Source organism: Canis lupus, chromosome 26, assembly GCF_003254725.2.
Source record: "Canis lupus dingo isolate Sandy chromosome 26, ASM325472v2, whole genome shotgun sequence".
NCBI classification, from domain to species: domain Eukaryota; kingdom Metazoa; phylum Chordata; class Mammalia; order Carnivora; family Canidae; genus Canis; species Canis lupus.
In genome coordinates, this window is record NC_064268.1 from 6,698,600 (window position 1) to 6,720,895 (window position 22,296).

The 22,296-nt window shown below is 49.0% G+C and overlaps 3 protein-coding genes across 30 annotated transcripts in view; 2 read left to right on the forward strand and 1 right to left on the reverse strand.

The window, feature by feature from the left end:
- The window catches only part of MPHOSPH9 (M-phase phosphoprotein 9), a 71,642-nt gene extending 66,111 nt beyond the window's left edge, over positions 1-5,531 (forward strand). For all 20 annotated transcript variants that reach the window (XM_049101547.1, XM_049101552.1, XM_049101550.1 and 17 more), the window contains one exon: positions 1,636-5,531. In XM_049101547.1, coding sequence (XP_048957504.1) covers positions 1,636-1,737 — 102 coding nt within the window. In that variant the 3' untranslated portion in view covers positions 1,738-5,531. The remainder of the gene's footprint in view (positions 1-1,635) is intronic.
- Positions 1,109-7,202, reverse strand: LOC112676474 (basic proline-rich protein-like). The gene is made up of 4 exons (XM_049102127.1): positions 7,167-7,202; positions 6,530-7,068; positions 4,421-4,563; positions 1,109-1,464 (listed from the first exon to the last, which is right to left on the reverse strand). The coding sequence occupies exons 1-3, from the start codon at positions 7,200-7,202 to the stop codon at positions 4,452-4,454; spliced, it is 687 nt and encodes a 228-aa protein (XP_048958084.1). The 3' UTR covers positions 1,109-1,464; positions 4,421-4,451.
- An 11-nt stretch (positions 7,203-7,213) lies between these two features.
- The window catches only part of PITPNM2 (phosphatidylinositol transfer protein membrane associated 2), a 140,186-nt gene continuing 125,103 nt past the window's right edge, over positions 7,214-22,296 (forward strand). For 4 of the 9 annotated variants that reach the window (XR_007406091.1, XM_025473728.3, XM_035706416.2 and 1 more), the window contains exon 1: positions 7,214-7,311. The gene's annotated coding sequence lies outside the window, so the exon portion shown is untranslated. The remainder of the gene's footprint in view (positions 7,312-22,296) is intronic. The other 5 variants (XM_025473732.3, XM_025473731.3, XM_035706419.2 and 2 more) reach the window with 2 other exon arrangements.

Below are 22,296 nucleotides of genomic sequence, written 5' to 3' on the forward strand. Positions count from 1 at the left end.
TTCTTTGGACCTAGCATTTTTACTTCTGAGAAGGATTCCTAAGGCAGTACTTACAGATGTGTGCAAAGAAATCTTTTTTTTTTTTTCTTAAGATTTTGTTTATTTATTCATGAGAGGCAGAGACATAGGCAGAGGGAGAAGCAGGCTCCATGCAGGGAGCCCGACGTGCGACTTGATCCCGGGTCTTCAGGATCATGCCCTGGGCTGAAGGTGATGCTAAACCACTGAGCCACCCAGGCTGCCTGCAAAGAAATGTTTTTTTAAAGAATATTTATTGCAGCATTATTTATGGCATCCAATTAGAAGCAACCTAAATTTCTACTAAAAGATCCTTGGTTAAATCTAATGGACTATACACATTAATTTAAAATGATTATATAGAAAGATATTTCGTAACAAGAAAAGTTCAGTTGAAAAATGTTTTGAAGTAAACAATTTCATTGTTTTTGTTTTTCTTCTTAATGATGTGAATATCTACAGAAAAAAAAAACAGGGGATCCCTGGGTGGCGCAGCGGTTTGGTGTCTGCCTTTGGCCCGGGGCGCGATCCTGGAGACCTGGGATCGAATCCCACGTCGGGCTCCCTGCATGGAGCCTGCTTCTCCCTCTGCCTGTGTCTCTGCCTCTCTGTCTCTCTCTGTGTGACTATCATGAATAAATAAATAAAATCTTTAAAAAAAAAAAAAAAACAGGAAAGAACTGGTTATTTTTACTCCTCTGTTTTCTATTTTATCTTGAACATTTGATCCTTATATTTTTAATTTTTATTTATTTTTTAAAGATTTTATTTATTCATTTGAGCTAGCCGGGCAAGATTTTATTTATTCATTTGAGAGAGAGAAGGAGCCAGGGGTTGGTTGGAGAGGGAGAAGGAGGCTCCCCACTGAGCAAGGAGCCAGACTTCTGGGCTTGATCCCAGGACTCTGGGATCAGGACTTGAGCTGAAGGCAGAAGCTTAACTCACTGAGCCATCCAAGCACCCCTTATATGATTTTTTTTTTTATAACTAAAGTTGTTTAAAAGGAATTTTTAAAGTTTTATTTCAGAATACCACTGGAGTTAATACCGAGTAAAGTATCTAAAATGATAAATTTATATTCTAGGCACTATTTATTTAATAATAGTACTGTTTATTTAAAAATAGCAGTTGTTACATTGATGTGTTGTGAAATCTGTTTCTTGGAAAAACTCCTCCAGCTTGTTCCCTTCTTTTTAACTTAGAAATTCTTGTCAGAAGAAAGTTTGTTTGGCATACGCCTAAGTGGGATAGGCCCCAGTCCGTGTGTCCATTTCTTCTGCTGAAGTGTGAAGTACCATCTTGACTGGCTCAGCCTGAGTCAGAGACTTATTAGCTTCTTGCAGTTATTTGTATCAAGCTTGCTGGAATTTCTAGACTCCAAGTAGCATGTGTGCTGAGGCTCTGTTGAGGTGCAGGGTTGTTTTGAATGGTTGAAAGTTGATTCGCCTTGTTAATTTAAAGAAATAATATAAACAAGATGTGTGTAAAAAAAGTAACTGTGATTTGAATGTTTATACTTGCTCCTTTGCTGAAAGAAAGGTCAATTTGGTGGTAATTATAGAACCAGCGAATTTGATGTAGAATTCTAACGAAACTTTTCCTGTTATTTTCCTTCAGGAAGCTCTGGAAGATCGTTTGGAAAGGATTAATCGAGAACTGGGCTCAGTTCGAATGACATTAAAGAAATTTCATGTTTTGCGCACCTCTGCAAATCTCTGAGATTTGTACCCATTAAATTTTGAGATGTTTTTGTTTGCACTAATGTATAATTATGCACTCAGAAATGGCAAACTATTTTGTACTGTTTATAAGCCTTCAAATAGTAGTTTTACAATCATGCTATTCTTTACACTTGCTATTTTATACTTCAAATGGCCACATATTTTCAAGATATTTTTGTTATGCTCAGGAATCTCTTGTATATTTTACTATTTAAAAAGTATTATTTTTAAATAGTATCAGTCTCCAGTTTATATCAATAGTAAGAAAATGTAAACAGGGGAGGCAGCTTGTTTCTAAACAAATAGTGTTATCCTTTTACAATTAACTTTGCACACTAATTTTATATACTTGTCCTACATTGTGAATATGATTCTTTTCTTAAAATAAATGCTTAAGAACAGCTTCCGTAATGATAGACTAATACATGCTGAATGTAAAAAAAAAAAAAAAAATGCATCATACCCTGGAAATTTAGCTGTGTTGAAATTCTTTTCTTAATGGCAATGCAGTTTCTCTTAGGAATATGTCTTAGAGTGAATATTAGAATAGTAATAGTGGAAATATTGGAAAGAATGAAATATTGGAAAGCTTTGAAAATTATGAATAGCTCATTTTGTTTCCCTTGAACTTTACTGTTGATAAAGGAAGAAAAATGAGAGTTGTAATTCTTTAATGTCATATATGTAGTACTTTTCAGAATGCGGCAAGCAGTTGGGGAGCTGTAGCTTTCTGTTCAGCGTTCTGGGTGGAACTGTATCCCTCCTGTGGCAATAAGTTGATGGATGAAGCTGAAAGGCCACCACCCAGTGAGGTTATAAGAGCAGCCTTGGTTTCCTCTGTGTCAGGCTTCAGCTCTCAGAGTCACCATGCAGATGTTTTTAATCCCGCTCCACACTTTCACCCCTGCCAAAAAATCCCACAAAAAACAAAACCCCAACTGCTGCCATAGTAGGTGCTGTAAGGCTGCTAGGATCAGATCAGAGCACCCTACCCTGCTTGTTCATGGACAGGGAATGTGTGTGGATGGAGCTTTGGCCTTGCTGGAGGGCTCCAGCTCACTGCCTTGGCAGTACCTCTTTGCTTTTGGATGTGGCATGTAGGCCAGAGGCTGTGCTCTGGTCAGCATCACTAGCAGGTAGTCAAGTCTGGGCTGCTCCACTGCCCACTTTTTTGGTGGCTGGTCAGAATCCAGAGCCCACATATTCATGTATGTATTGATCAATAGACTCATCCTTAAATTTTCAAAATTGATTCCCACTGATAATACTCAGGTTTTAAAGCTTGGTTTTCTTTTGAGCTTTTTCTTCTTATGTGACTCTTAAATAGCTTGTAGTTCTAATGAACCAAGCCACCCATTACTCCACTAGGGTCTATGTATGCCTTTGAGCAGGGATCTCAAACTGTCTTTGAGCACCCTTCACCAAAGCTTTCTTGGCTGAGCCCCACCCCAGGCCTGATGCCCAGTTGTGCTCCCTTCTCAGCTTTGGGGAGGGGGTTCTCCACAGGGAGGGGCCTCTGACACCTGCCTCTCCTGTTCCTATCCATGAATTGAATCTTTGCTCCAAATCCTGCCACCAGTTGAAGACCTTGGCTAATCACAGTTATTCATCAACAGAATAAGTGCCTTTATTCATGTTATTTTTTTCTAGCCTTTTTTTTTTAAGTCAACTAGTTATAGTAAAAAGTTAATTTTAATCAAGCTCCAGTACAGCTGTGTCAAGACCTAGTAAAGGGATTGACTTTACTGATGGTATTCCCTTTATGTTCCTACACAAAACTTGAAACTTACTAGGATATTCATTGTCCCCTCCTTTTATCGTTAAGTCCATTACCTCAGAAGAATAGGGAATTGTGGTTTCAAAAGAGTGAGTTTTGTCTTAGTAGTCGCTATTGGCTTATCCCAAGAAAGATCTGAAACCCCATCAAAACCTCTTCTGTGCCTCTCAGAAAACATATGCTTTGATTCTTGAAATGTATAATAGATGGGAAGTTTCAGACACTTATTTAAAAAGTAAACCTTTTTCTTCATAACTGTGAAGAGGAGAACCAAGGAAAATTTTTTCAGCCATCCTTCCCTTTTTTTGTGTGCTTAATTTACGAACACAGAATGCTCAACTTAAAAACAACTCTGCCTCAAAGGTGGCAATCTTAGAAAGCAGCTGGTGTCCCTGGGAGGTCAACTACTTTGCTCCCAGGTGGGGCTGAGCTGCAGAGGAAAAACAACCGGAGTGCATCTTCCACTTCTAGGAAGTACCTTTTTAAATGCAAATAGAATTAACTCTCCGTCTTCACCTGGTTCTGCCCCCTTCCTCCCCTTCCGGTGCCTCAAGGCACCAGACGTGTTCCCGCTGACGCAGTCGAGGTGGCTCAGTGCAGGGGTGCTGGGCCGGGGAAGAAGAGCCCGGGGAACCTGGGTCACCACCACGAGGCTCAGGCCTGTCTGCCTCTGCAGTTTGAGATAAGATGATGCAATAAGAAGCTTCCTTCCATTTTAAAAGCGATTATGTAAACTACCTGGTGCTTAGTAACTTTTCAACAAAAGTACACAAGTCAGATTCATTCTGAGTTACAGAGGCTTTTGAAGTAGTGATTTAGTACTTTGTGTGTGTGTGTGTGTGTGATTTAGTACTTTTTAAATAGAAAAGTAGGTTGTGCCCCTAGCAATTGACTTAAAATTTACCTTGGGTTGGTTGACATTTCTGTTAGGTGGTCTAAGATGTTCTCTCCACCTTTTTTGCAGAAAAAAAGATTTCTTGGAGTTCAAGTGGTTTTTCTGGCGTGAGGTGGCTTTTTTGTTTCTTCAAGTGACTTAAAACTGGTAACCTGTTGGGTATTACGTTCAGAGGCATTATAAATAGGTAATTTAATGTAAATCTAAGTTGTTTTCCTTAAAAAATGAAAAATGTTGACAATGTAACCAAAATAATTGCACCTTTTAACATTCCCAAATTAGACCTCTGTAGTTGGTGGCCTGTAAAGCAGGACTGTGGGAAGGTCACGCCTGCACTGGGCATCAGAAGAGCCATATGAAGATACTGATGGCTTTTAGTTTGACAAACAGCCAAAATGTGTTCTCCTTTTTAACTCTGAAAAACCAGGTGCTTTGCTGAATGCTATTTAAGTTTGAATTCTGCACTTATGTAATAATTAGATATTTTATCATTTTACTTATCTCGAAAGCAGTTTTCACTAAATTTTAATGTGCCACTTGGTCTGTGAGTCTTTAAGAAGCTTTAAAACAGAAGTGCATACCTAGCACCCTTTAAGAGTCGTACAGGTAAATCATGTTTACCCATCATGAGTGTGTGTGGTCATGATATGTACAGGTCTGATTCAACCAATTATGTTGCACAAATTTTGCAGGAAATAATTTTTTGCCAAGAGTTCTGTGGCAGTTTGATAATATATTAAACTACATCAGTATTCTTAGGACCTGTATTACAAAGCTTTCTCCTCCTGATTTATGTTTTATTTCAATAGCTGCCTCTCAAATAGGAGGAATCAAGCCATAAAATTGTATTTGCTAGACGTGATAGACTATGTCATCCCTGTGACTACAGACTTCAAAGATAATTGTTTTATTCACAGTTGCACTGTAACAGTGACCAATATAATGTGAAAACTTGCTTCCTCCAGTGCTGCTGACGGTTAGGCAAAGACAAGTGCTTGTTGCAGTTGTTTTTAAATCTAGGCAAGTATTGGAGTAATGGAATTGTAAGCTCTGTGAGAGCAGGGACCATCATGTCTTCATTCTTGCATATAGGCACTCAATAAATATTTGTGGATACGAACTGTCTTGAGATCTTAGTGTATTTCTTCTTACCAGGTAACTGTGGGATCTGCTCTTTGACCGTATGAAGGCCTCCCAAGTTTTGAGTGCAGTCATGGCAGGGTTAAAATGGTATCATCCAGGTGCTCAGTTCTGGAGGGTGGACAAAGAGCCTCACTCTGGAGTTCTCTGTATGCCCCCAAAACCTCTCTTAGTGGGCTTTAAGGCACTCGGTGGATGGAGGAAGGTGGGGGCTTCAGTTTCGTATTTGTTGGGACACCTTCACTTCTCTCACCAATTGTCATAAGAGGCATTTTGAGGGCAGCCCCGGTGGTGCAGTGGTTTAGCGCCGCCTGCAGCCCAGGGCCTGATCCTGGAGACCCCTGATCGAGTCCCACGTTGGGCTCCCTGCATGGAGCCTGCTTCTCCCTCTGCCTGTGTCTCTGCCTCTCTCACTCTGTGTCACTATGAATAAATAAAATCTTAAAAAAAAAAAAAAAAGAGGTATTTTGAGAGTTGTTGGCTTTCCTGGCCGCCTCTTCTAGTTCTGACTGTAGCCACAGGGGTGAGCAGCCTCTGGTGGTTTTGCTCTCTCTCTGACTGCATCTGGACAGTGTTGGACTGCTTTAATTTTAGCACTTGCCCTTCCAGAGGAAAAAGCACTGTTCACCCACTGAAGGTGATATGTAAGCTAGGTTTTAGGTGTGCCCTGTTTAATTCCATTACTTCAGATCTTGGCAAATAAGGCCATTTTTGCTCAATCTAAATACTACATGCTTCACGATTTAAATGTCACCCAGTACCCCCTCGGTGGTCTTGTTTGCAACTGGAGAGTCCAATCAGGAGGGAATACCAAGATAAAGCTATCTCTGACCCTCTTCCAGTTGGACTTTGAGGTCGGGAACTGGAGCTTCACGCACACCCCTTCCCAGTACTGATGACCCAGGGGCATTATCGTCTTAACCCGGAGCGAACGCATTGGGTGCCGAGGACTGAACTTGCTGCCTGCGGGCCGCAAACCTGGTCTCTGATGCAAGCCTCCGGCATCCAGGGCTGGGCCTCAGGGGGCTGCCTGTGACGCTGCAAGCGCCTCGCGAAGTCGTGCGGCGTGTTCTAGCTGTCCTCTTGCTCCTTAACTTCGTTTCTAGGGAGCTCCTGAGCAGTCCCCTTCGGCCGGTGCGCTCGGCTCCCGGTCCCTGGCGAGGCTGACGGTGATGGGGAGGCCCCCCTCCGGCGGGGAGACCGCGAGCCGGCCCCGAGTCGGCCGGGTTCTTCCGGCGGAGCCCAGCCCCCGGGGCGGGCGGGGGCGGCCCCTCTCGCCGGGACTCGCCGCCGCTCCCCGCGCGGCCTGACGGAGGCGCAGGCCCGCCGCCGACTGGGGGAATGCGAGGCGGGCGAGGCGGGCGAGGCGGGCGAGGCGGGCGAGGCGGGCGAGGCGGGCGAGGCGGGCGAGGCGGGCCAGGCGGGCCAGGCGGGCCAGGCGGGCCAGGCGGGCCAGGCGGGCCAGGGCAGCAGCGGCCGCTGGGGCGCGCGGGGCACGGCGGCGCCGCGGCGTAGAGCTGTCCAGCCGGCCCCGGCCCCGGCCCCGCGCCCCCCCCCCGCGCCCCCGCGCCCCCCGCGTCCCCCCCCCCCGCGCCCACCCCCGCGGGGCCGGCACGTGCGCCCGCAGCCCGCGCCGACGGCCGGGGAGCATGCCCGCCGGGGCCCGGCCGCTCGCCCGGGGCCCGCGCCTCCCCGCCGGCGTGAGGCGGCGGCGGCGGCCCAGCGCGGCCGAAGAGGACGGAGCCGCGGCCGCGAGCGGGGTGAGTGCGAGCGGGGTGAGCAGAGCGCGGCCGGCCGGAAGGGAGCGGGCGCGGGGGGCCCCGGGCGTGGAGGGCGTGGCGCGCGGGGGCCCCCAGGGCACGTCTCCGAACCCCCGCCCTCTCCTCCCCTCCCCTCCCTCCCCTCCCCTCCGCCCCCCCAAGACCAGGGTCCCCGCGGGCCGGGGCAGGTGCGTGTGGGCGAGCGCCGCGCTGGGCCTGTCCGTCCGCCCGCGCCTGAGCAAGGGCCGGGGGCGCGGTGGGCACAGCACAGCACAGCACAGCACAGCCCGAGCCCGAGCCCGAGCCAGCCCGGCGGGCATCCCTGCGGCCCTGGCCGCGGCCTGAGCACGGGGTGTGGCCCTGGGGAGACCTCAACTTGGGAGAAAGTGCCCCAGGGACGCCTCTGGCTGGAGGGAAACCTGGCCCATCCCCGTCCTGAGCTCCTGAGCTCCTGAGCGGCTCCCCTTCCTGTCGTCACCCGAGGTGCCAGCTGCCTCAGAGCTCCAACCTTCCCCTTGCACCCTGCCTCTCATCCTTTCTTATCAGGGGCAGGTCTGATGGCTGTTTGACGGAGAGGGGGGCACTTCCTCCTCCCCAGGACCGTCCAAACACCTCCCTCCCCCCAAGAAACCCCAAATCGACATACTGTGTAAACAATGTGCTTGCTAGACAAATGTCATTTCAAGGCGAGTCCTCTAGCTCTGTCCCCTTTCAGCAGACCTGCTGCCCCTGTAGAGAATGTGCAATTTAAGATTCCTCATCCTACTGTGCTCTCCCTACCTCTGAAATAGAGAGGGCTGGGCGGGAGGGGGGGGGGGGCGGGGGGCAATTGTGCAAAGTCTCAGGCTTGCCCACATCACCCTCTCCAGAATTGGGATTCTTCAAAGGAGACCTCCTTGGAGTGTCTTTCTTGGTCCACTACCAGCTCTCACCCAAGCCCCACCTGGGAGTCACTGCAGCTCATAGGACGGGCCCCTCTCCTTCATCTGGACCTGAACTAGCAGCCAGGCCCCCAGCATGACTGTCTCTGCTCTGAAGTGTCACTGCACTTTATGTTTCTTGTGTGACTCTTACCACCGTCTGCCTTATGTTACAGTTACTTTTTTGTGCCTGCTTATCTTCTCTGCTGGCTTGTGAGCTCCTGGAGGGAGGAGAGGCATGGATTTTGATTCAGCCCCAGTCCCCTGCCCTGGCTCAAGCACCCTCTGAATAGTCAGCAGCATCCAGATGGAGCAGAAGCCCCCTCCCCGGCTTGCCACCGGGACCTCTGCTCATCTGGCTCCTGGATGTTTGCAGTTATGTTATTTTTCTGCTCTTGAGAAACTGTGTGCCCTGATGAGATTCCTCATCCCTCTCCCTTTGCAGAAGAAACACTATGAGTTAGGTACGGCTCTTTTTCTTGTAGGGAGTGACTTGCCAAATGACTAGGACAGTACATGCTCTGCTGTTCTCTGGGTGGTGAGTGTGGAATGGGCCTTCTCTCTGGCCTCCCAAGACTCCCCATGTTCGGGGAAGCTGTAGGGTAGAGAATAGGGCCACGCAGGTCAAGGTTCCAGCCTGGCAGTCCTGCAGTGTCTGTGTGAGCTTCACTAAGACAATTGGTTTCTCTTGGTCTTGATTGGTCCTTATGGAATCTGAAAGAAAATTTCTCTGGACATATAGGCCCCTCTGGATCTGGGCCAGGCCTCCTCTGCTCTCTCTTATCAAGTTTCTTTCTTCCTTTTTTTTTTTTTTTTAAGATTTTATTTATTTATTCATGAGAGACACACAGAGACAGGCAGAGACACAGGCAGAGGGAGAAGCAGGCTCCATGCAGGGAGCCTGATGTGGGACTCAATCCCGGTTCTCCAGGATCATGCCCCGGGCTGAAGGCGGCGCCAAACCACTGAGCACCCCCGGGCTGCCCTCTGAGGCCGGTTTTAAAAACCAAGCAGATGTTCTCCTAACCATCCCATCCAGTTAAGTCTTTCCCATTTGGTCTCTGAGAAGAGCCAGTCATGGAGAATGTGCACTCATTTGTAGAGATTAGAAGAGGAAACGTCTGGTCCTTCAAGATCATTGCTTTGCTGCTTTTGAAAAAGATGCCACAGGCCATGTGCTCTGCAGCAGAAGGGCTCCCAGGCTCTCGCTCCTGAGGTCTTAGCACTGGGCGGGAGAGGTGGTCAGAGTCAGCAGTCATGGGCTTGCACGCCACTTCTCAGCCTTGCTTACATGAGATCAATGCCTTTGCAGATAGCCACTCTGAAACCAGCTTAACAGGATCCCCTGCCACTGGACACGGATACAGCTAAGCGGTCTGGGCATTGCGTCTGGAGCTCGCTCCATTGATCTTTATTAAGCTTTTGCTGGGTCCCCGGGGGTGTTATTAAATGGAGCCATGGCAAAGCCACGTCTGTTTTGCTCTAAAACTGTAACGGGGCATTGCACCCTCTGCTCAAGGCTTCGGATAGTCTTACAGGAAAAATTTCTCTTCGAATTTAGGGCCAGGCAAACTTTGCCTCCCGTGCAGGAAGTTAGGTTGCTACTCTTTTGACAATGAGAAGGAAGATGGGGAAGGAAGACATGCATTGTGTGTATACTCTGCACACGCAACGTGTGCACAGGGCTGCCTCACATGCCCTGCAGGTTAGGTAGTATTCTTCCCCCGTTTTCTCAGAGAAAGAAATGTACCCATTTCTGCCCGATTCTCCCCTTCCCTCCCACACTGTCTTTCTGAGGGATCATGGTTACTTTTTCTTCTTGGCTTCCAGGGTGCTTGGTGTACAATGTAGTATTCCTTTTTTTTTTTTTTTTTAAATTTTTATTTATTTATGATAGTCACAGAGAGAGAAAGAGAGGCAGAGACACAGGCAGAGAGAAGCAGGCTCCATGCACCGGGAGCCCGACGTGGGAATCGATCCTGGGTCTCCAGGATCGCGCCCTAGGCCAAAGGCAGACACCAAACCGCTGCGCCACCCAGGGATCCCACAATGTAGTATTCCATCTAGTAACTATATTCACTGAGCCTCATGGTTAGCATATTTATTCCTTTTTTTTTTTTAAAGATTTATTTATTTATTTGTTCATGATAGACACACAGAGAGAGAGAGAGGCAGAGACACAGGCAGAGGGAGAAGCAGGCTCCATGCCGGGAGCCCGACGCGGGACTTGATCCCAGGACTCCAGGATCGCGCCCTGAGCCAAAGGCAGGCGCCAAACCGCTGAGCCACCCAGGGATCCCCAGCATATTTATTCCTATTTTCATTGTCTCTGTGTGTAAATCTATATATGTATATTTTTAAAGATTTTATTTATTTATTCATGAGAGACACAGAGCGAGAGCGAAAGAGAGAGAGAGAGAGAGACAGGCAGAAGGAGAAGCAGGCTCCATGCAGGAAGCCTGACGTGGGACTTGACCCCAGGTCTCCAGGATCAGGCCCTGGACTGAAGGCGGCACTAAACCACTGAGCCACCAGGGCTACCCATCTATGTATTTTTTAAAGATTTTATTTATGTATTTTGTATTAGAGCATGTGCACAGGTGGGAGGGGGGATGAGCAGAAGGAGAGGGAGAGAATCCTGGGCACAGAGCCTGGCTCAGGGTTCCATCTTACCACCCTGAGATCATGACCTGAGCCAACACCAAGAGTTGGATGCTTAACCAGCTGAGCCACCCAGACACCCCTCTGTCTATATTCTTTATAAGTCATCACAAAAGGTTTCTAGGGGGATCCCTGGGTGGCGCAGTGGTTTGGCGCCTGCCTTTGGCCCAGGGCGCGATCCTGGAGACCCGGGATCGAATCCCATGTCAGGCTACCGGTGCATGGAGCCTGCTTCTCCCTCTGCCTATGTCTCTGCCTCTCTCTCTCTCTCTGTGTGACTATCATAAAAAAAAAAAAAAAAAAAAAAAAAAAAAAAAAGGTTTCTAGAAAACAGGACAGATAAATGAGTTAAATACAATAAGTAACGTTGCACCTAAAACTTAGGCCAGCTCCTGGTGTGTTTAGGGAGAGGTGCCCCACAGGTAACACAAGTTGTGTGTGTGTCACTTAAATGGGCAGGCACGGGGTACCTGGCTGGCTCAGTCAGTGTGGCATGCGATTCAATCTCGCAGTCATAGGTTTGAGCACCATGTTGGGTGTAGAGATTACTTAAAAATAAAATCTTTAAAAAAATTGTATTTATTAAAAAAAGGATTTTATTTATTTATTTATTCATGAGAGACACACATAGAGGGAGAGTTAGAGACATAGGCAGAGACATAGGCATAGCAGGCTCCATGCAGGGAGCTTGATATGGGACTCGATCCCAGGACTCTGGGATCATGCCCTGAGCCAAAGGGAGACGCTCAACCACTGAGCCACCCAGGTGTACCCCTGCAAAAAAAAAAAAAAAAAAAAAAATTAATGGCAGGCATAGTTTCAGAGGAGGAGATGCCCTTTCTGGGTAAGTCATTCAGGGCTGACTTCCTGGAAGAGGTGGTATTTGAACAAGGCCTTGAATGGGTAGAGTTGTAGAGTTTTGATGGCTATAGCACCTGTAAAGGTGTTTTCTGGTAAAGAACCAGAAAAATTCTGATGTGAAGGGAGAGGATTGGTCTGGAGGGTAAAGTGGGATGGCTGGTGATGCTTTTCCACATTGTCTCCAGCCCTGACAGTGCCTGAGAAGGCTGGAGTTAGGAGGGTTGCACCCTCGTGAGGATTAGAAGCTGAGGCCAGCAGAAGAGAAGCAACTTGCCCAGGACTCTTCTTTCAGCCTGGAACCCAGGTCACTGATTACCAGCCCAGTGCTCTCTCCTGACACCAAGGATGATGGCAGCAGGCTTGCACCTTGGCCTTTTCCTCCCATAAAGTGGTTATAAGGGTACCGACTCCCTCACACCCAGCCCAGCAAACACCATGACAAAGCCAGGCTCAAGCTTTATGGCCAAAGACATAGAGAGCACTGTTGGAGAGGAGAGCTGGCATTTGCTTTCATTACTCATATTAACAACTGCCCTTGCCAGAGGACGGGAAGAAAATTAACCAACAGGCAGGGTTCTGTTAACAGACAAATCAAAATCCCAAGCCATAGCCTTGGAGGAGAGCACGGAAAAAGCAGTTTCCCATCCTCTCCTGGCTGAAGTCCCTCATCCTTCACAAAGCTTTCCCGTGGTGGGAATGTGGTCGGGAGTCAGGGTGCGGGGGGAAGCAGAGAGTCACCGAAACTGCAGTGGGACTCTGGGACTCCAGAGACTGATCCTGTCTCAGAGCCCTGTGATAGGTGGGGTGTGGACATGCCTACCTACAGCCGTGGGAATGCTAGTCCTGCAGAGCAGAAGACTTCCAGTTATAATGTATTATAGGGCACGTGTGCACCCAGCTGTAAGGTACCACAATGACTATATTAGGGAGCACAAAACCACTGTCCTAGGGGAAGTACAGGGTTAGGTTCCTGCTAGCCTCTGCTCACACATTTGTTCCCAGTCGATCAATACTACGTAACCTTGTCTTATGTTTCTGTTTAAGATGCTTTATTTAATAGATACTGTTATTCATTAACATTGAAGTCAGCCAACAGCAGTAGTAGTATATCACTCACCCCTGAAGGAAGCTTATGGAACACAGGTATTTCCTCTGCAAGGCACACATCCCTGGTCAGAAATAGGGGATGGTGCTTCGGCCACTTCAAAGGGTGAAATCGCCAACAAAAAGCAGAGAAATATGAAAAGCGTGGCACCAAACAGAACCCCAAAAGGACGTTAGTTTACGGTCTGAGAGCTGAAAGAAAAAGGTGGTGTCAGCTTATTCAACCTTAGGTGGGATCATACACACAGGATGACTCAAAATTTTTCACTGCCCTGCACATGTTGGCATTGATTTTAGTGAGTAAGGAATTTGTAAATATGGAGTCCATGAATAATGAGGACCAACTTGTATGTGCAAAGCACTTCCACAATGACTTGTTTCAACTTGAATGCCGCAGCATTCCTCAGAGATAATGACGGACTGTTGCCCAAATTGTACAGAAGAGATGGGGTCAGAGAAGTGTAATAACCAGCTCGAGCTCGCAGAGGCTACTGAGCAGGGCCAGGATTTGCACCCACCCCTGGCTGGCCCCAGCGGGGCTCTTTCTCCTTATCTGTGGCCCTCCTTGCGGTCAGATTCTTTTCCCCTCCTGTCTTCTCCAGTGCAGAGACCTTGGCTGCTATCTGTGTCATCGGGTCTATTCCTGTGGTGTCCCCAGCATCTAGCACAGGGCACCTCAGTGGTGCTCAGTACCTAGGTGGGGAATGGAGGCTGGGGCTGCAGATTCTGGTATTTGCTGGGTACCAGAGTGCCAGAGAAAGGAAGAGTTCTCGGCATAGGTCCCCATCCTTTGGCTCCCCTATACCCGCTTCTAGAAGGGCACTCACCTCTCCTTTCCACAAGCCTGCTGGCTGGAGATGCCTGTGCCCCCATCCCCAGCACACACAAGGAAGGGTCAGCATCCCATGGAGGTCCCTCTAACTGCTCTTTGCTGAGAGGGGTCAAAGGTAGCCCAAAGATCTCAAAGGAATGATCCACTTAGGGAGGCGTTTCAGGCCACTGTGGGGCTCCCTGTGGCCTTAAATCCTGGCCTGCTTGCTCCTGGGAACCTTTCCAAAAATGTTTTGCCTTGTGTGCCCCGTTAAGAGCTGGAACATAGGTAATACAGATTATTGCTCAGTTTTCTCTCCAAGGCTCTGTTTCCCCTTGCAGAGGCGGTTCCTGGTGATGGACAGAAATTTCTCTTTTGGCAGCTGGGGGGCTTTCCCCCAAGGCCTCTGGAGGGTCTGGCTGACTCATCAGCTACGCTATGAAGCAGGCTGCCAGTTCTTTCCCCAAGGCTGCCCCGCCAGAACTGAGTCAGGCTCTGCAGCCTGCTGGGCTCACCTTGCCTTGGTCCACAAAATAATCTGGCCCCTCCTGGGGAGGGGTGGGGGGGCTCATTGGTCCCCAGGATCCTGTGTAAGGCCGGTGGAGGGAGGGCCAGCAGCGTGGGTGCTGTGAGCTGTCCCCAAGCTGTCTCCGTGTAGTCCTTTGAAAAGCCATCTTAATGGAGGTGTGGGGGTGGGAATGTGTCGAGGTAGAAATAAGATGACCGTTCCCATTTTCCATGGAGAACAGCTTCCATGGGCACAGGGTTGGCCAAGAGGCAGGGGCTTGCTTCCCTGCCAGGTCTGAAGGCTCGGTCAGGGCCAGATGAGTGATTGTGTCCTCCTTCCCCTCCTCTGTCTTACTGGAGGGTGCATCAGTTGCTTTTCTTGGCACTCTAAGAGTTGACTTTTCACTTGTGTTTTCATGAGAGGTGGGTAAAAAAACCCAAACATTTTCTGCAATTATGAGTTTTCCCTCTTGGGTAATCACAATGGAAAAAAGCATTTAAGTCCTTTGGAAACCATATCACCAAGGCGGGGGTGGGGTGGTGGTGTGGGGGGCGTTCATCGCGGACGCCCAGACATGGAGGCAATTCGGCAGCTACCGTGTCGATCCCTTCCCATTTATTTTGGGTTTGCTTGTTGCAGCATATTTCAATTAGTTTGCCAGTGCTGTGCATCTGACGGGCCAAACGTTTATTGTGGTTGAACCATCTGGGAGGTGGGAGAGGCCTGCAGCCTTCCCCAGTGGCAGTCGGTAACTACTAGTTGAAAGGAAATTTGTTTGATGTGTTCAAGAACCCAACACTAAAACACCATTAATAACAAAAGCCTCAAGAGTTCTGAAAGCACGCTCACTCGTTTGGCCATCAATTGGACGTGCATCACCAGAGACCTCATTTTTCCTCCCGTGTGTGTGTGACATTTTCCAAGACAGCCAAGCAAAGTTCTGAAGTGGCTTCTTTAATTGGTCCAGAGCACGATTTGTATTAACCCAGTGTGGAAAGGAGCTCATTAATTTGTAGCTGGATGCAGCGCCGTCTGTGCCGTTGCTGTGGGGAGTGTAGCAAGGGAGGCGTTTAACAGACCCTGCATTAGTATGCAGCTGAGCTCCCGTCCGGGACCACGATAGATAACGCGGGTTTAATTCTGGTTCCAGGCCTTCGGTGATTCACTGTAGCATCGTGAGTTCTCAGGAGCCGTCACTGACCAGCTCAGCCCGGCCCTGCTCTGCTGGGGGACCATGGGGTATAGCGCTCGCTTATTTTTCTTTTCACCTCTTTGTTCCCCCTGGCTGGAAGTCTCCTTCCTGAGGAATGTTCCGCCTGACTTTCCAGCTGGGGGGAAGAAAGGAATTCAGAATCCTATGAACGGGAGACCCGCAAGCCAGAAGGAGCATTAGAAAAAACCAAGTCCAAGGGTTTGACCTTTCCTTAGGGAGGGATGACTTTCCATTTCCCTGAAACCTTGAGGTCCCAGGATTGGGCATGGAGCAGAGTTGAGACTCAAGGGCACAGCAGTGAACCTGAAGCCCGGCTTATAAATTCTGGGCCATCCGATCCAGTTCACTCAGGTTTGTCCAGGTGGCCTGGTAGCTGAAGGACGGCTGTTTGGAGGATTTAGGCGAATGATGGCACACGTCTCATGCCCAACTAGGTTGACTCTTGATTATGGACTTCAGATACCAAGATTGCTGTGCCAGGAGAAGCCAGCTCTTTCCTCTCCAAGCCACAGGGTGAATACCTGGTCTGGCTCCTCAGGCTGAGGGACCTTGGCTTGTTTGTCTCCGAATCTCCAGGGCCCAGTGGCACTGTGGCTGGTGGTGATTTGGGGCCTGATGACCATGTTGGGGAGGCAGTGACCAGAGGTCCAGAGGTGAAGGGCCCTTTCTCAATTGTCCACCTTTTTGTAATACCGTTTGGTACAGAGAGTTTTTTGCCCCATGTGTTTCATTTAACCCAAATAAATGCTGCTGTGCCCATTTTACAGGTGAGGAAACGTGGGCTTGCAGGGGTCGTGATTTGGCACCCAGTGCTTTCACCTGCCCTGTTTCACACTGGTCGACACCATAACTTGCAGGGGTCGTGATTTGGGCCAGCCCCAGAGGACGTTCACTCTTGACCTCACGTGATTCCGATTCTGCACAGTTATGTTCACGTTCGGTCATGGCTTTTACACACCTGTGCTGTGTTATGTTGCATCAGTATTTCCTGATCTGGTTCAGTCTGAACAGCATCTGATACTTCTCAGTTTGAGTTTGTATGTGTTTTTTTTTATTCTTTTAGGTTTTTTTTTCCCCAGAGGGGAAAACAGAATTCCTTTTCTGTTTGTTCTGTAGCTTTTGCTTTCCAAAGAGGCCAAAGAGCTCCACAAACTTAGAGAGCAGAGTCCCCAAGACGGGGCTGCGTGCTCTGAGGTCAGGGTTGGCTGTGTACATGACTCTGGGGCCAGATTCAGGTCCTGTTGTCAAGTCTGCCAGCTGTGTACCCAGGAGGCTCACGATTAGAGGCACAAAGTGGGGCCCAGTGCTCTCCTGCCTCTGTCTATCCCCCTAAAATGAGAGCGGTTTTCCTACCAGCAGCAAATAGGGTCCAGTCAACCCCTGCCTGTAGGGGTGGGCAGGCAGTGTTTTAAAGGGCACAGTTCAGTTCAGAGTGAGCTTGTCTAGAAGGGGGGGAGGTCCCGCTTACCACCCACCCTGGGTTCTTATCGGGGACTGGGTCAGCTTGGTCTGTGTCTGTCCCCTCCTCCTGTCCCACTTTTGCTCTGTCCTCACTCTGAGGCTCATTAGAGCAAGAGCGAGGACCCAGAGCGGCCCTGTTAGGAGCTCAGCAGGAAGGCAGTGGAAGAGGAGGGGGTTAACAGGCTTTGTATCTCCCACCTGCACCACGGTTGCCTGACTTCCTAGTTTATCCTAGTTTATCGAGGCTCCTGGAAGCAGGAGAGCCCAAGGCCTGTGGCCCCAGGCCACGAGGAGCACATGGTGTAGGTGGGCCTATATGGAGCCTCTGGCTTAGCTCAGGGTCCCTTCAGCAAGTGCTCCAGGGTTTGCTTTTCCCAGACGGCCTAGAGGCATGTGTCTGGAGTGGGGGATTTGGGTCCTGGGTCCAGACGGAGATGCATCCCTCCAGCTGCTCACACTATTATGTAAGCCACTTCCTGGACAGTTGTCACCTTGGGGCGGCTCCTGGGCCCAGATGACCCAGCCACAGGTGGGGCTCCCAAGGGCAGAGGCCGAGTTCTCTCTTTTTTTTTGGAGGGGGGTGGTCTTCCTTGGAGTGTCTTGCCCGGTTGTGGACCTGGGAAGGGGCCTCATGAAATCTCCGAGTGCATGGAAATGGGAAGGTGGCCTCACCTACCTGCCTGCCTCGGTGGCTGCTTGCTTGCTTGTTCCTGACTGATGTTTAGAATAACCCAGAAGGATTCCCAGCCTCTGGCTATGTTCAGGGCCGGTTGCAGAGGGAAAATGGAGGTTCCAGCCTATGTGGCACATGGGATGGGGTGGGGGAACAGGCGGGGAGGGCCGCTGGATGTCCTTTCCTTCCTATAGATTGAAGTGGAATTCACAAAACATAAAATTAACCATTTTTGAAGTGTACAATTGAGTATCATAGAGTACCTTCACAGTGCTGTGCGAGCACCACCTCTGGCTACTTCCAGAATATTCTCATCCCCCGGAAGGAAACACCCATTAGCAGTCACACACACATCACCACCTCCCCGCCCCCTGCCCCATGCCTGGTCACTACTCATCTACGTTCTGTCTCTGGATTTTCCTATTCTGTGTGTCCCATATAGAGGGGGTCATACAATATGTGACCTTTTATTTCCGGCCTCTTCCACATAAACAATGTTTTTAAGGTTCATCCACACTGAAGCAGGGAGAGGTCCATGTTTCATCCCCTTTTCTGTGTGAGGTAACATACACATAACATCAAATTTACCACCTTAGCCATTTTTGAACGTACAGGTTGGTGGCGGTAAGCATGTTCACACAGGTGTGCAGCCACCACCACCATCCTCCTCCACAACATTCTCACCTGTCCTCATGAAGTACCAGTGCTCTCTCCCCCTCCCCAACCCCTGCGGTCACCCTTCCACTCTCATTGCAATGAAATGTGACTCCTCTGGGTCCCTTGTGTAAGTAGAGTCATACTGTATTGTCCTTCTGTGACCAGTTTATTCCACTGAATAGAATGCCCTCAAGGTACAGAACTGCATTTTTTTAAAAATGACTGAACCATATTCCAGTGTATGGATAGGTCATATTTTGCTTATCCATTCATCTATTGATGGGACACTTGGGTTGTTTCTGGGCCAGTGAGATGCTGGCTCTGGATGGGGACAGTGAGAGATGGCTGAGCTAATAGGCAGGAATTGTACCATTTCCAAGGGGTGTGGCCTTTGCCAGTTGCACTTTTCTGGGTCTTGGTTTCTGTATCTAGTCAGCGGGGTAGAGAGAGATGCTCCCTTCTAGGGATGCTGTGTGTGGGGGTGGTTGGTGGACTCCCAGTTGCCCTGCACGGTGATGACATGAGGCCTAGTGGTGCCTGGCCTTCTGCCCACCAGGGCTTATCTGTGACTTCCACTTGCTGGAAGTTTCTCTCCCTTGCAGAGGTTGCAAGGTTGCAGAGCCAGCCCCAGGAGAAGGTGATGGCCGTGTGTCCTGCCTCTTGGCAGCCTTCAGAGCACTTGCTGATGCCTGATGATTAGCAGTAGGAGACACATGGCCTCCCGTAGCACTGTCCCCTGGGCCCCTCCTTCAGGTGTTCCAGGAAGTCAGAGCCAAGAGGATGACATTGGCAGCCTCCTGGGGTGGCTGAGTCAGAGCAGAAAGTCAGTCTGGAATTCACTAAGTCACACTTGCCTTCATTAGGCTAATTAACTTTCGATGTGAATTAGCTTTATGAGCTGATTTAAGAAATCCATTACCATCCTAGGGCTAGCTTCGTGTGCAGTGGTGCCTCGGAAGCTGTGCCGTATATTTCCATATCCGCCAATTAAAGGTGCTTAATTATTAACCTAGGACTGGATGGCTAATGAGGGCTGGCATTCATGGTGCTTTATTTGAGAAAGCTAAGGACTTTTAAGATTAGCTGTAATATAGTTAAGATCGTACTAGGAATCATAAGTTGTGGTCCATGATGCAGATGACTTGGAATATAAACTGAGGCAGAGGGTTGAACTGTGGAAGTTCATGCAGATTGAGAGTGAGGGGGTTTCTGCTCGTGCAAACTACCAGCTAGTGGCTAGTGGGAGGAAGTTCAGTAGTTAGGGTATCGGGCTAGCCTGCCAACAGAATGACCACCTGCCGGGTGCTCAAGTGGCTGAGTTCTCAAGGCATCTCCCCTACAGTCCTCCTGCAGTTAACCCCACAGTATAGGTGAGAAAACAGGCCCAGAGGTGATGAGTGACTTCCCCAAGTTAGTTGATAGGGCATTCTGGACCTGAAATTCTAGGCTGCACTGCTATTTTAGATAGTTTACCATATCATGGACCCATTTGGGAGCTAGGTAGGCTTTTGAGAGCCCACTTGGGAATCTAAGCATTATGTAAACTTTTTTTTTTTTTTTTCCAGTGGGCAAACTTGTTGCAAGGTGCACTTGGAGAAAAAACACTTCATATTTCCAGGACTTACGTGGAGCCTCCCAAGGCCTGGCATGAAAGAGTACTTGTTCATGCTGGAACATTCGTGCCCAGAAGGCAGGGTCCTCTTTGCTTGCTGGCACTTACCCACACAGAGCCCATTTGTCTGGGACCCTGTGGGGGACAGTCTTCACTGGCTCTTGCAGGGCAGTGTCATGGATGGTAATTTATGGTACCAGTGACCTGGGTGGGCTGTTTCCCTGTTTTCACGGCTTGGGGGTGCTTTTCTTTGCTGCTTAGATGTTGGCCAGCCAGTGTCACTAAGGTTTGGCAACACCCCCCCCCACACACACACACAGCTGGAGCTGAACAGATGGGGGGTTTCAGGAGGTAGAGGTTTTATTTTTAGGCTCACAGCCTCTGTGGTTCTATCACTATGGAGATACCAGGCTGGGGCCCACGAAGCTCCACGCTTCTTCTGCCAGCGAAGAAAGAGGGTCCTGTTTCCTTCTTGGGGCTTGATTCCCTGGGCTGCCTTGGCTTCTCGGTTGATACCTCAGTCTGTGTGTGAGAGACAGAGACAGATGCTTGCTTATGATGAGGAAGGGCTAGCTGTGGGACCCGCCCTGCGTGGAGGCCAGTGTCCACAGCTATCTTGTGCTTTGGCTGGATGGCACTGGGACACCAGGGGCTCCATTTATGCTGTGTGGTGTGACCCTGGGTGGGATTTTTCCCTCCCCTTGGGCTGCCATTTCCTCACCTGGCAGGTTGGGATGTCCCTTCTTTGGATCTGGTGACATAATCGACTGGGACAAACTTTGAGTCTATGGTGAGGTTCGAGTGGTATGAGTATGTGTGCATGTGTGTATGAGTGTGTCGAGTAATTATCTTGAGCCAAGGCCACCCTCAGCAGATTATCTAGAATTTTCCCTGCTCCTTCATCTTGCTACTTTTTCCTGTAATTAAAGATTTTATTTATTTATTCATGAGAGACACACAGTGAGAAAGAGGCAGAGGCACAAGCAGAGGGAGAAGCAGGCTCCGTGCAGGGAGCCCGACATGGGACTCGATCCCAAGTCCCCAGGATCACACCCTGGGCTGAAGGCGGTGCTAAACTGCTGAGCCACCCGGGCTGCACTCCATACATTTTTTTTTTTTAAGATTTTATTTCTTTATTTGAGAGAGAGAGAGAGAGAGAGAGAGAGAGAGAACAAGCTGGGCAAGTGGCAGAAGCAGAGGGAGAAGCAGACTCCTACTGCAGGGAGCCTGAGACAGGGCTTGATCCCAGGACTCTGGGCTCATGACATGAGCTGAGGTCATATGCTTAACTGACCAAGTCTCCCAGGTGCCCCATCCTTTCCATACATTATCATAAAAGCTATATTAAGGGACATTAAAACCAACCCCTCTTCCTATCACCTATATGCCATCCTGTAGAGTTTATGAAAATCCTCTCTTCTATTCCTGTGGCAAATACACTGCTTTGGATTGGGTAGGAAGTGACACTTGGCACCGTAGCTCTGTTCCTACAATGGACATAACTGAGGCTCAGAGTGGCTAAACTACTTGTCCAGAGTTGCAGAGCTAGAAGCCCCAGAGCAGGAACTAGTTTCTCTTGCCTCTATAACCGGCACTCTCTGCGGCTCCGCACAGAATAGCAGGCATAAAGTGGGAAGGTGCCACTCTTTTTGAATTCCTCCTTTTAAAATCTCAGGCTCGGCTGCTATCCAAAAATAGGAAATAAGGAGTGTTGATGAGGATGTGGAGAAATGAGAAGCCTTGTACACTGCTGGTGGGAAGGTAAAATGGGTGGCTGAGGTGGAAAACAATCTGGGGGTTAGACACAGAATCACCCTGTGACCCATCAGTTCCACTCCTAGGTTACTCTACTCAAAAGCATTGAGAGCAGGGACCTGAACAGATGTTTATACCCCATGTTCCTAGCATCACTATTCACACCAGCCAGAAGGTAGAAACAACCCAACTGTCCACCAGCCGATGAATGGACAAACACGGATGTCCATCCAGTGGAATATCATTGAGCCATAAAAAAGGAGGGAGGGCCATCTGGGTGGCTCATTTGATTGAGAGACAAATTCTTGATTTTGACTCAGGTGGTGATCTCAGGGTTGTGGGATTGCCTGCATCAGGCCCTGAGCTCAGCAGGGAGTCTGCTTGAGATTTTCTCTCTCCCTCTCTCTTTGCCCCTCCTGCATTCAAGCTCTCTCTCTCAAATAAATAAATAAATCCTTAAAAAAAAAAGGAGGGAGGTTTTGACATGTGCTCAAGTGTGGGTGAAGCTCAGACACATTAAAGTGGGTGAAAGAAGCCAGTCATGAAAAGAACGGTATTGCATGATTCTGCTTATACACGGTGCCCAGGATGGGTACATTCATTGAGAACCAAAGTAGAGGGCAGCCTGGGTGGCTCAGTGGTTTGGTATCCACCCGGGGCCTGATCCTGTAGACCTGGAATCGAATCCCAAGTCAGGCTCCCTGCATGGATCTCTGTCTCTCTGTCTCTCTCTCTCTCTCTATCTCTCA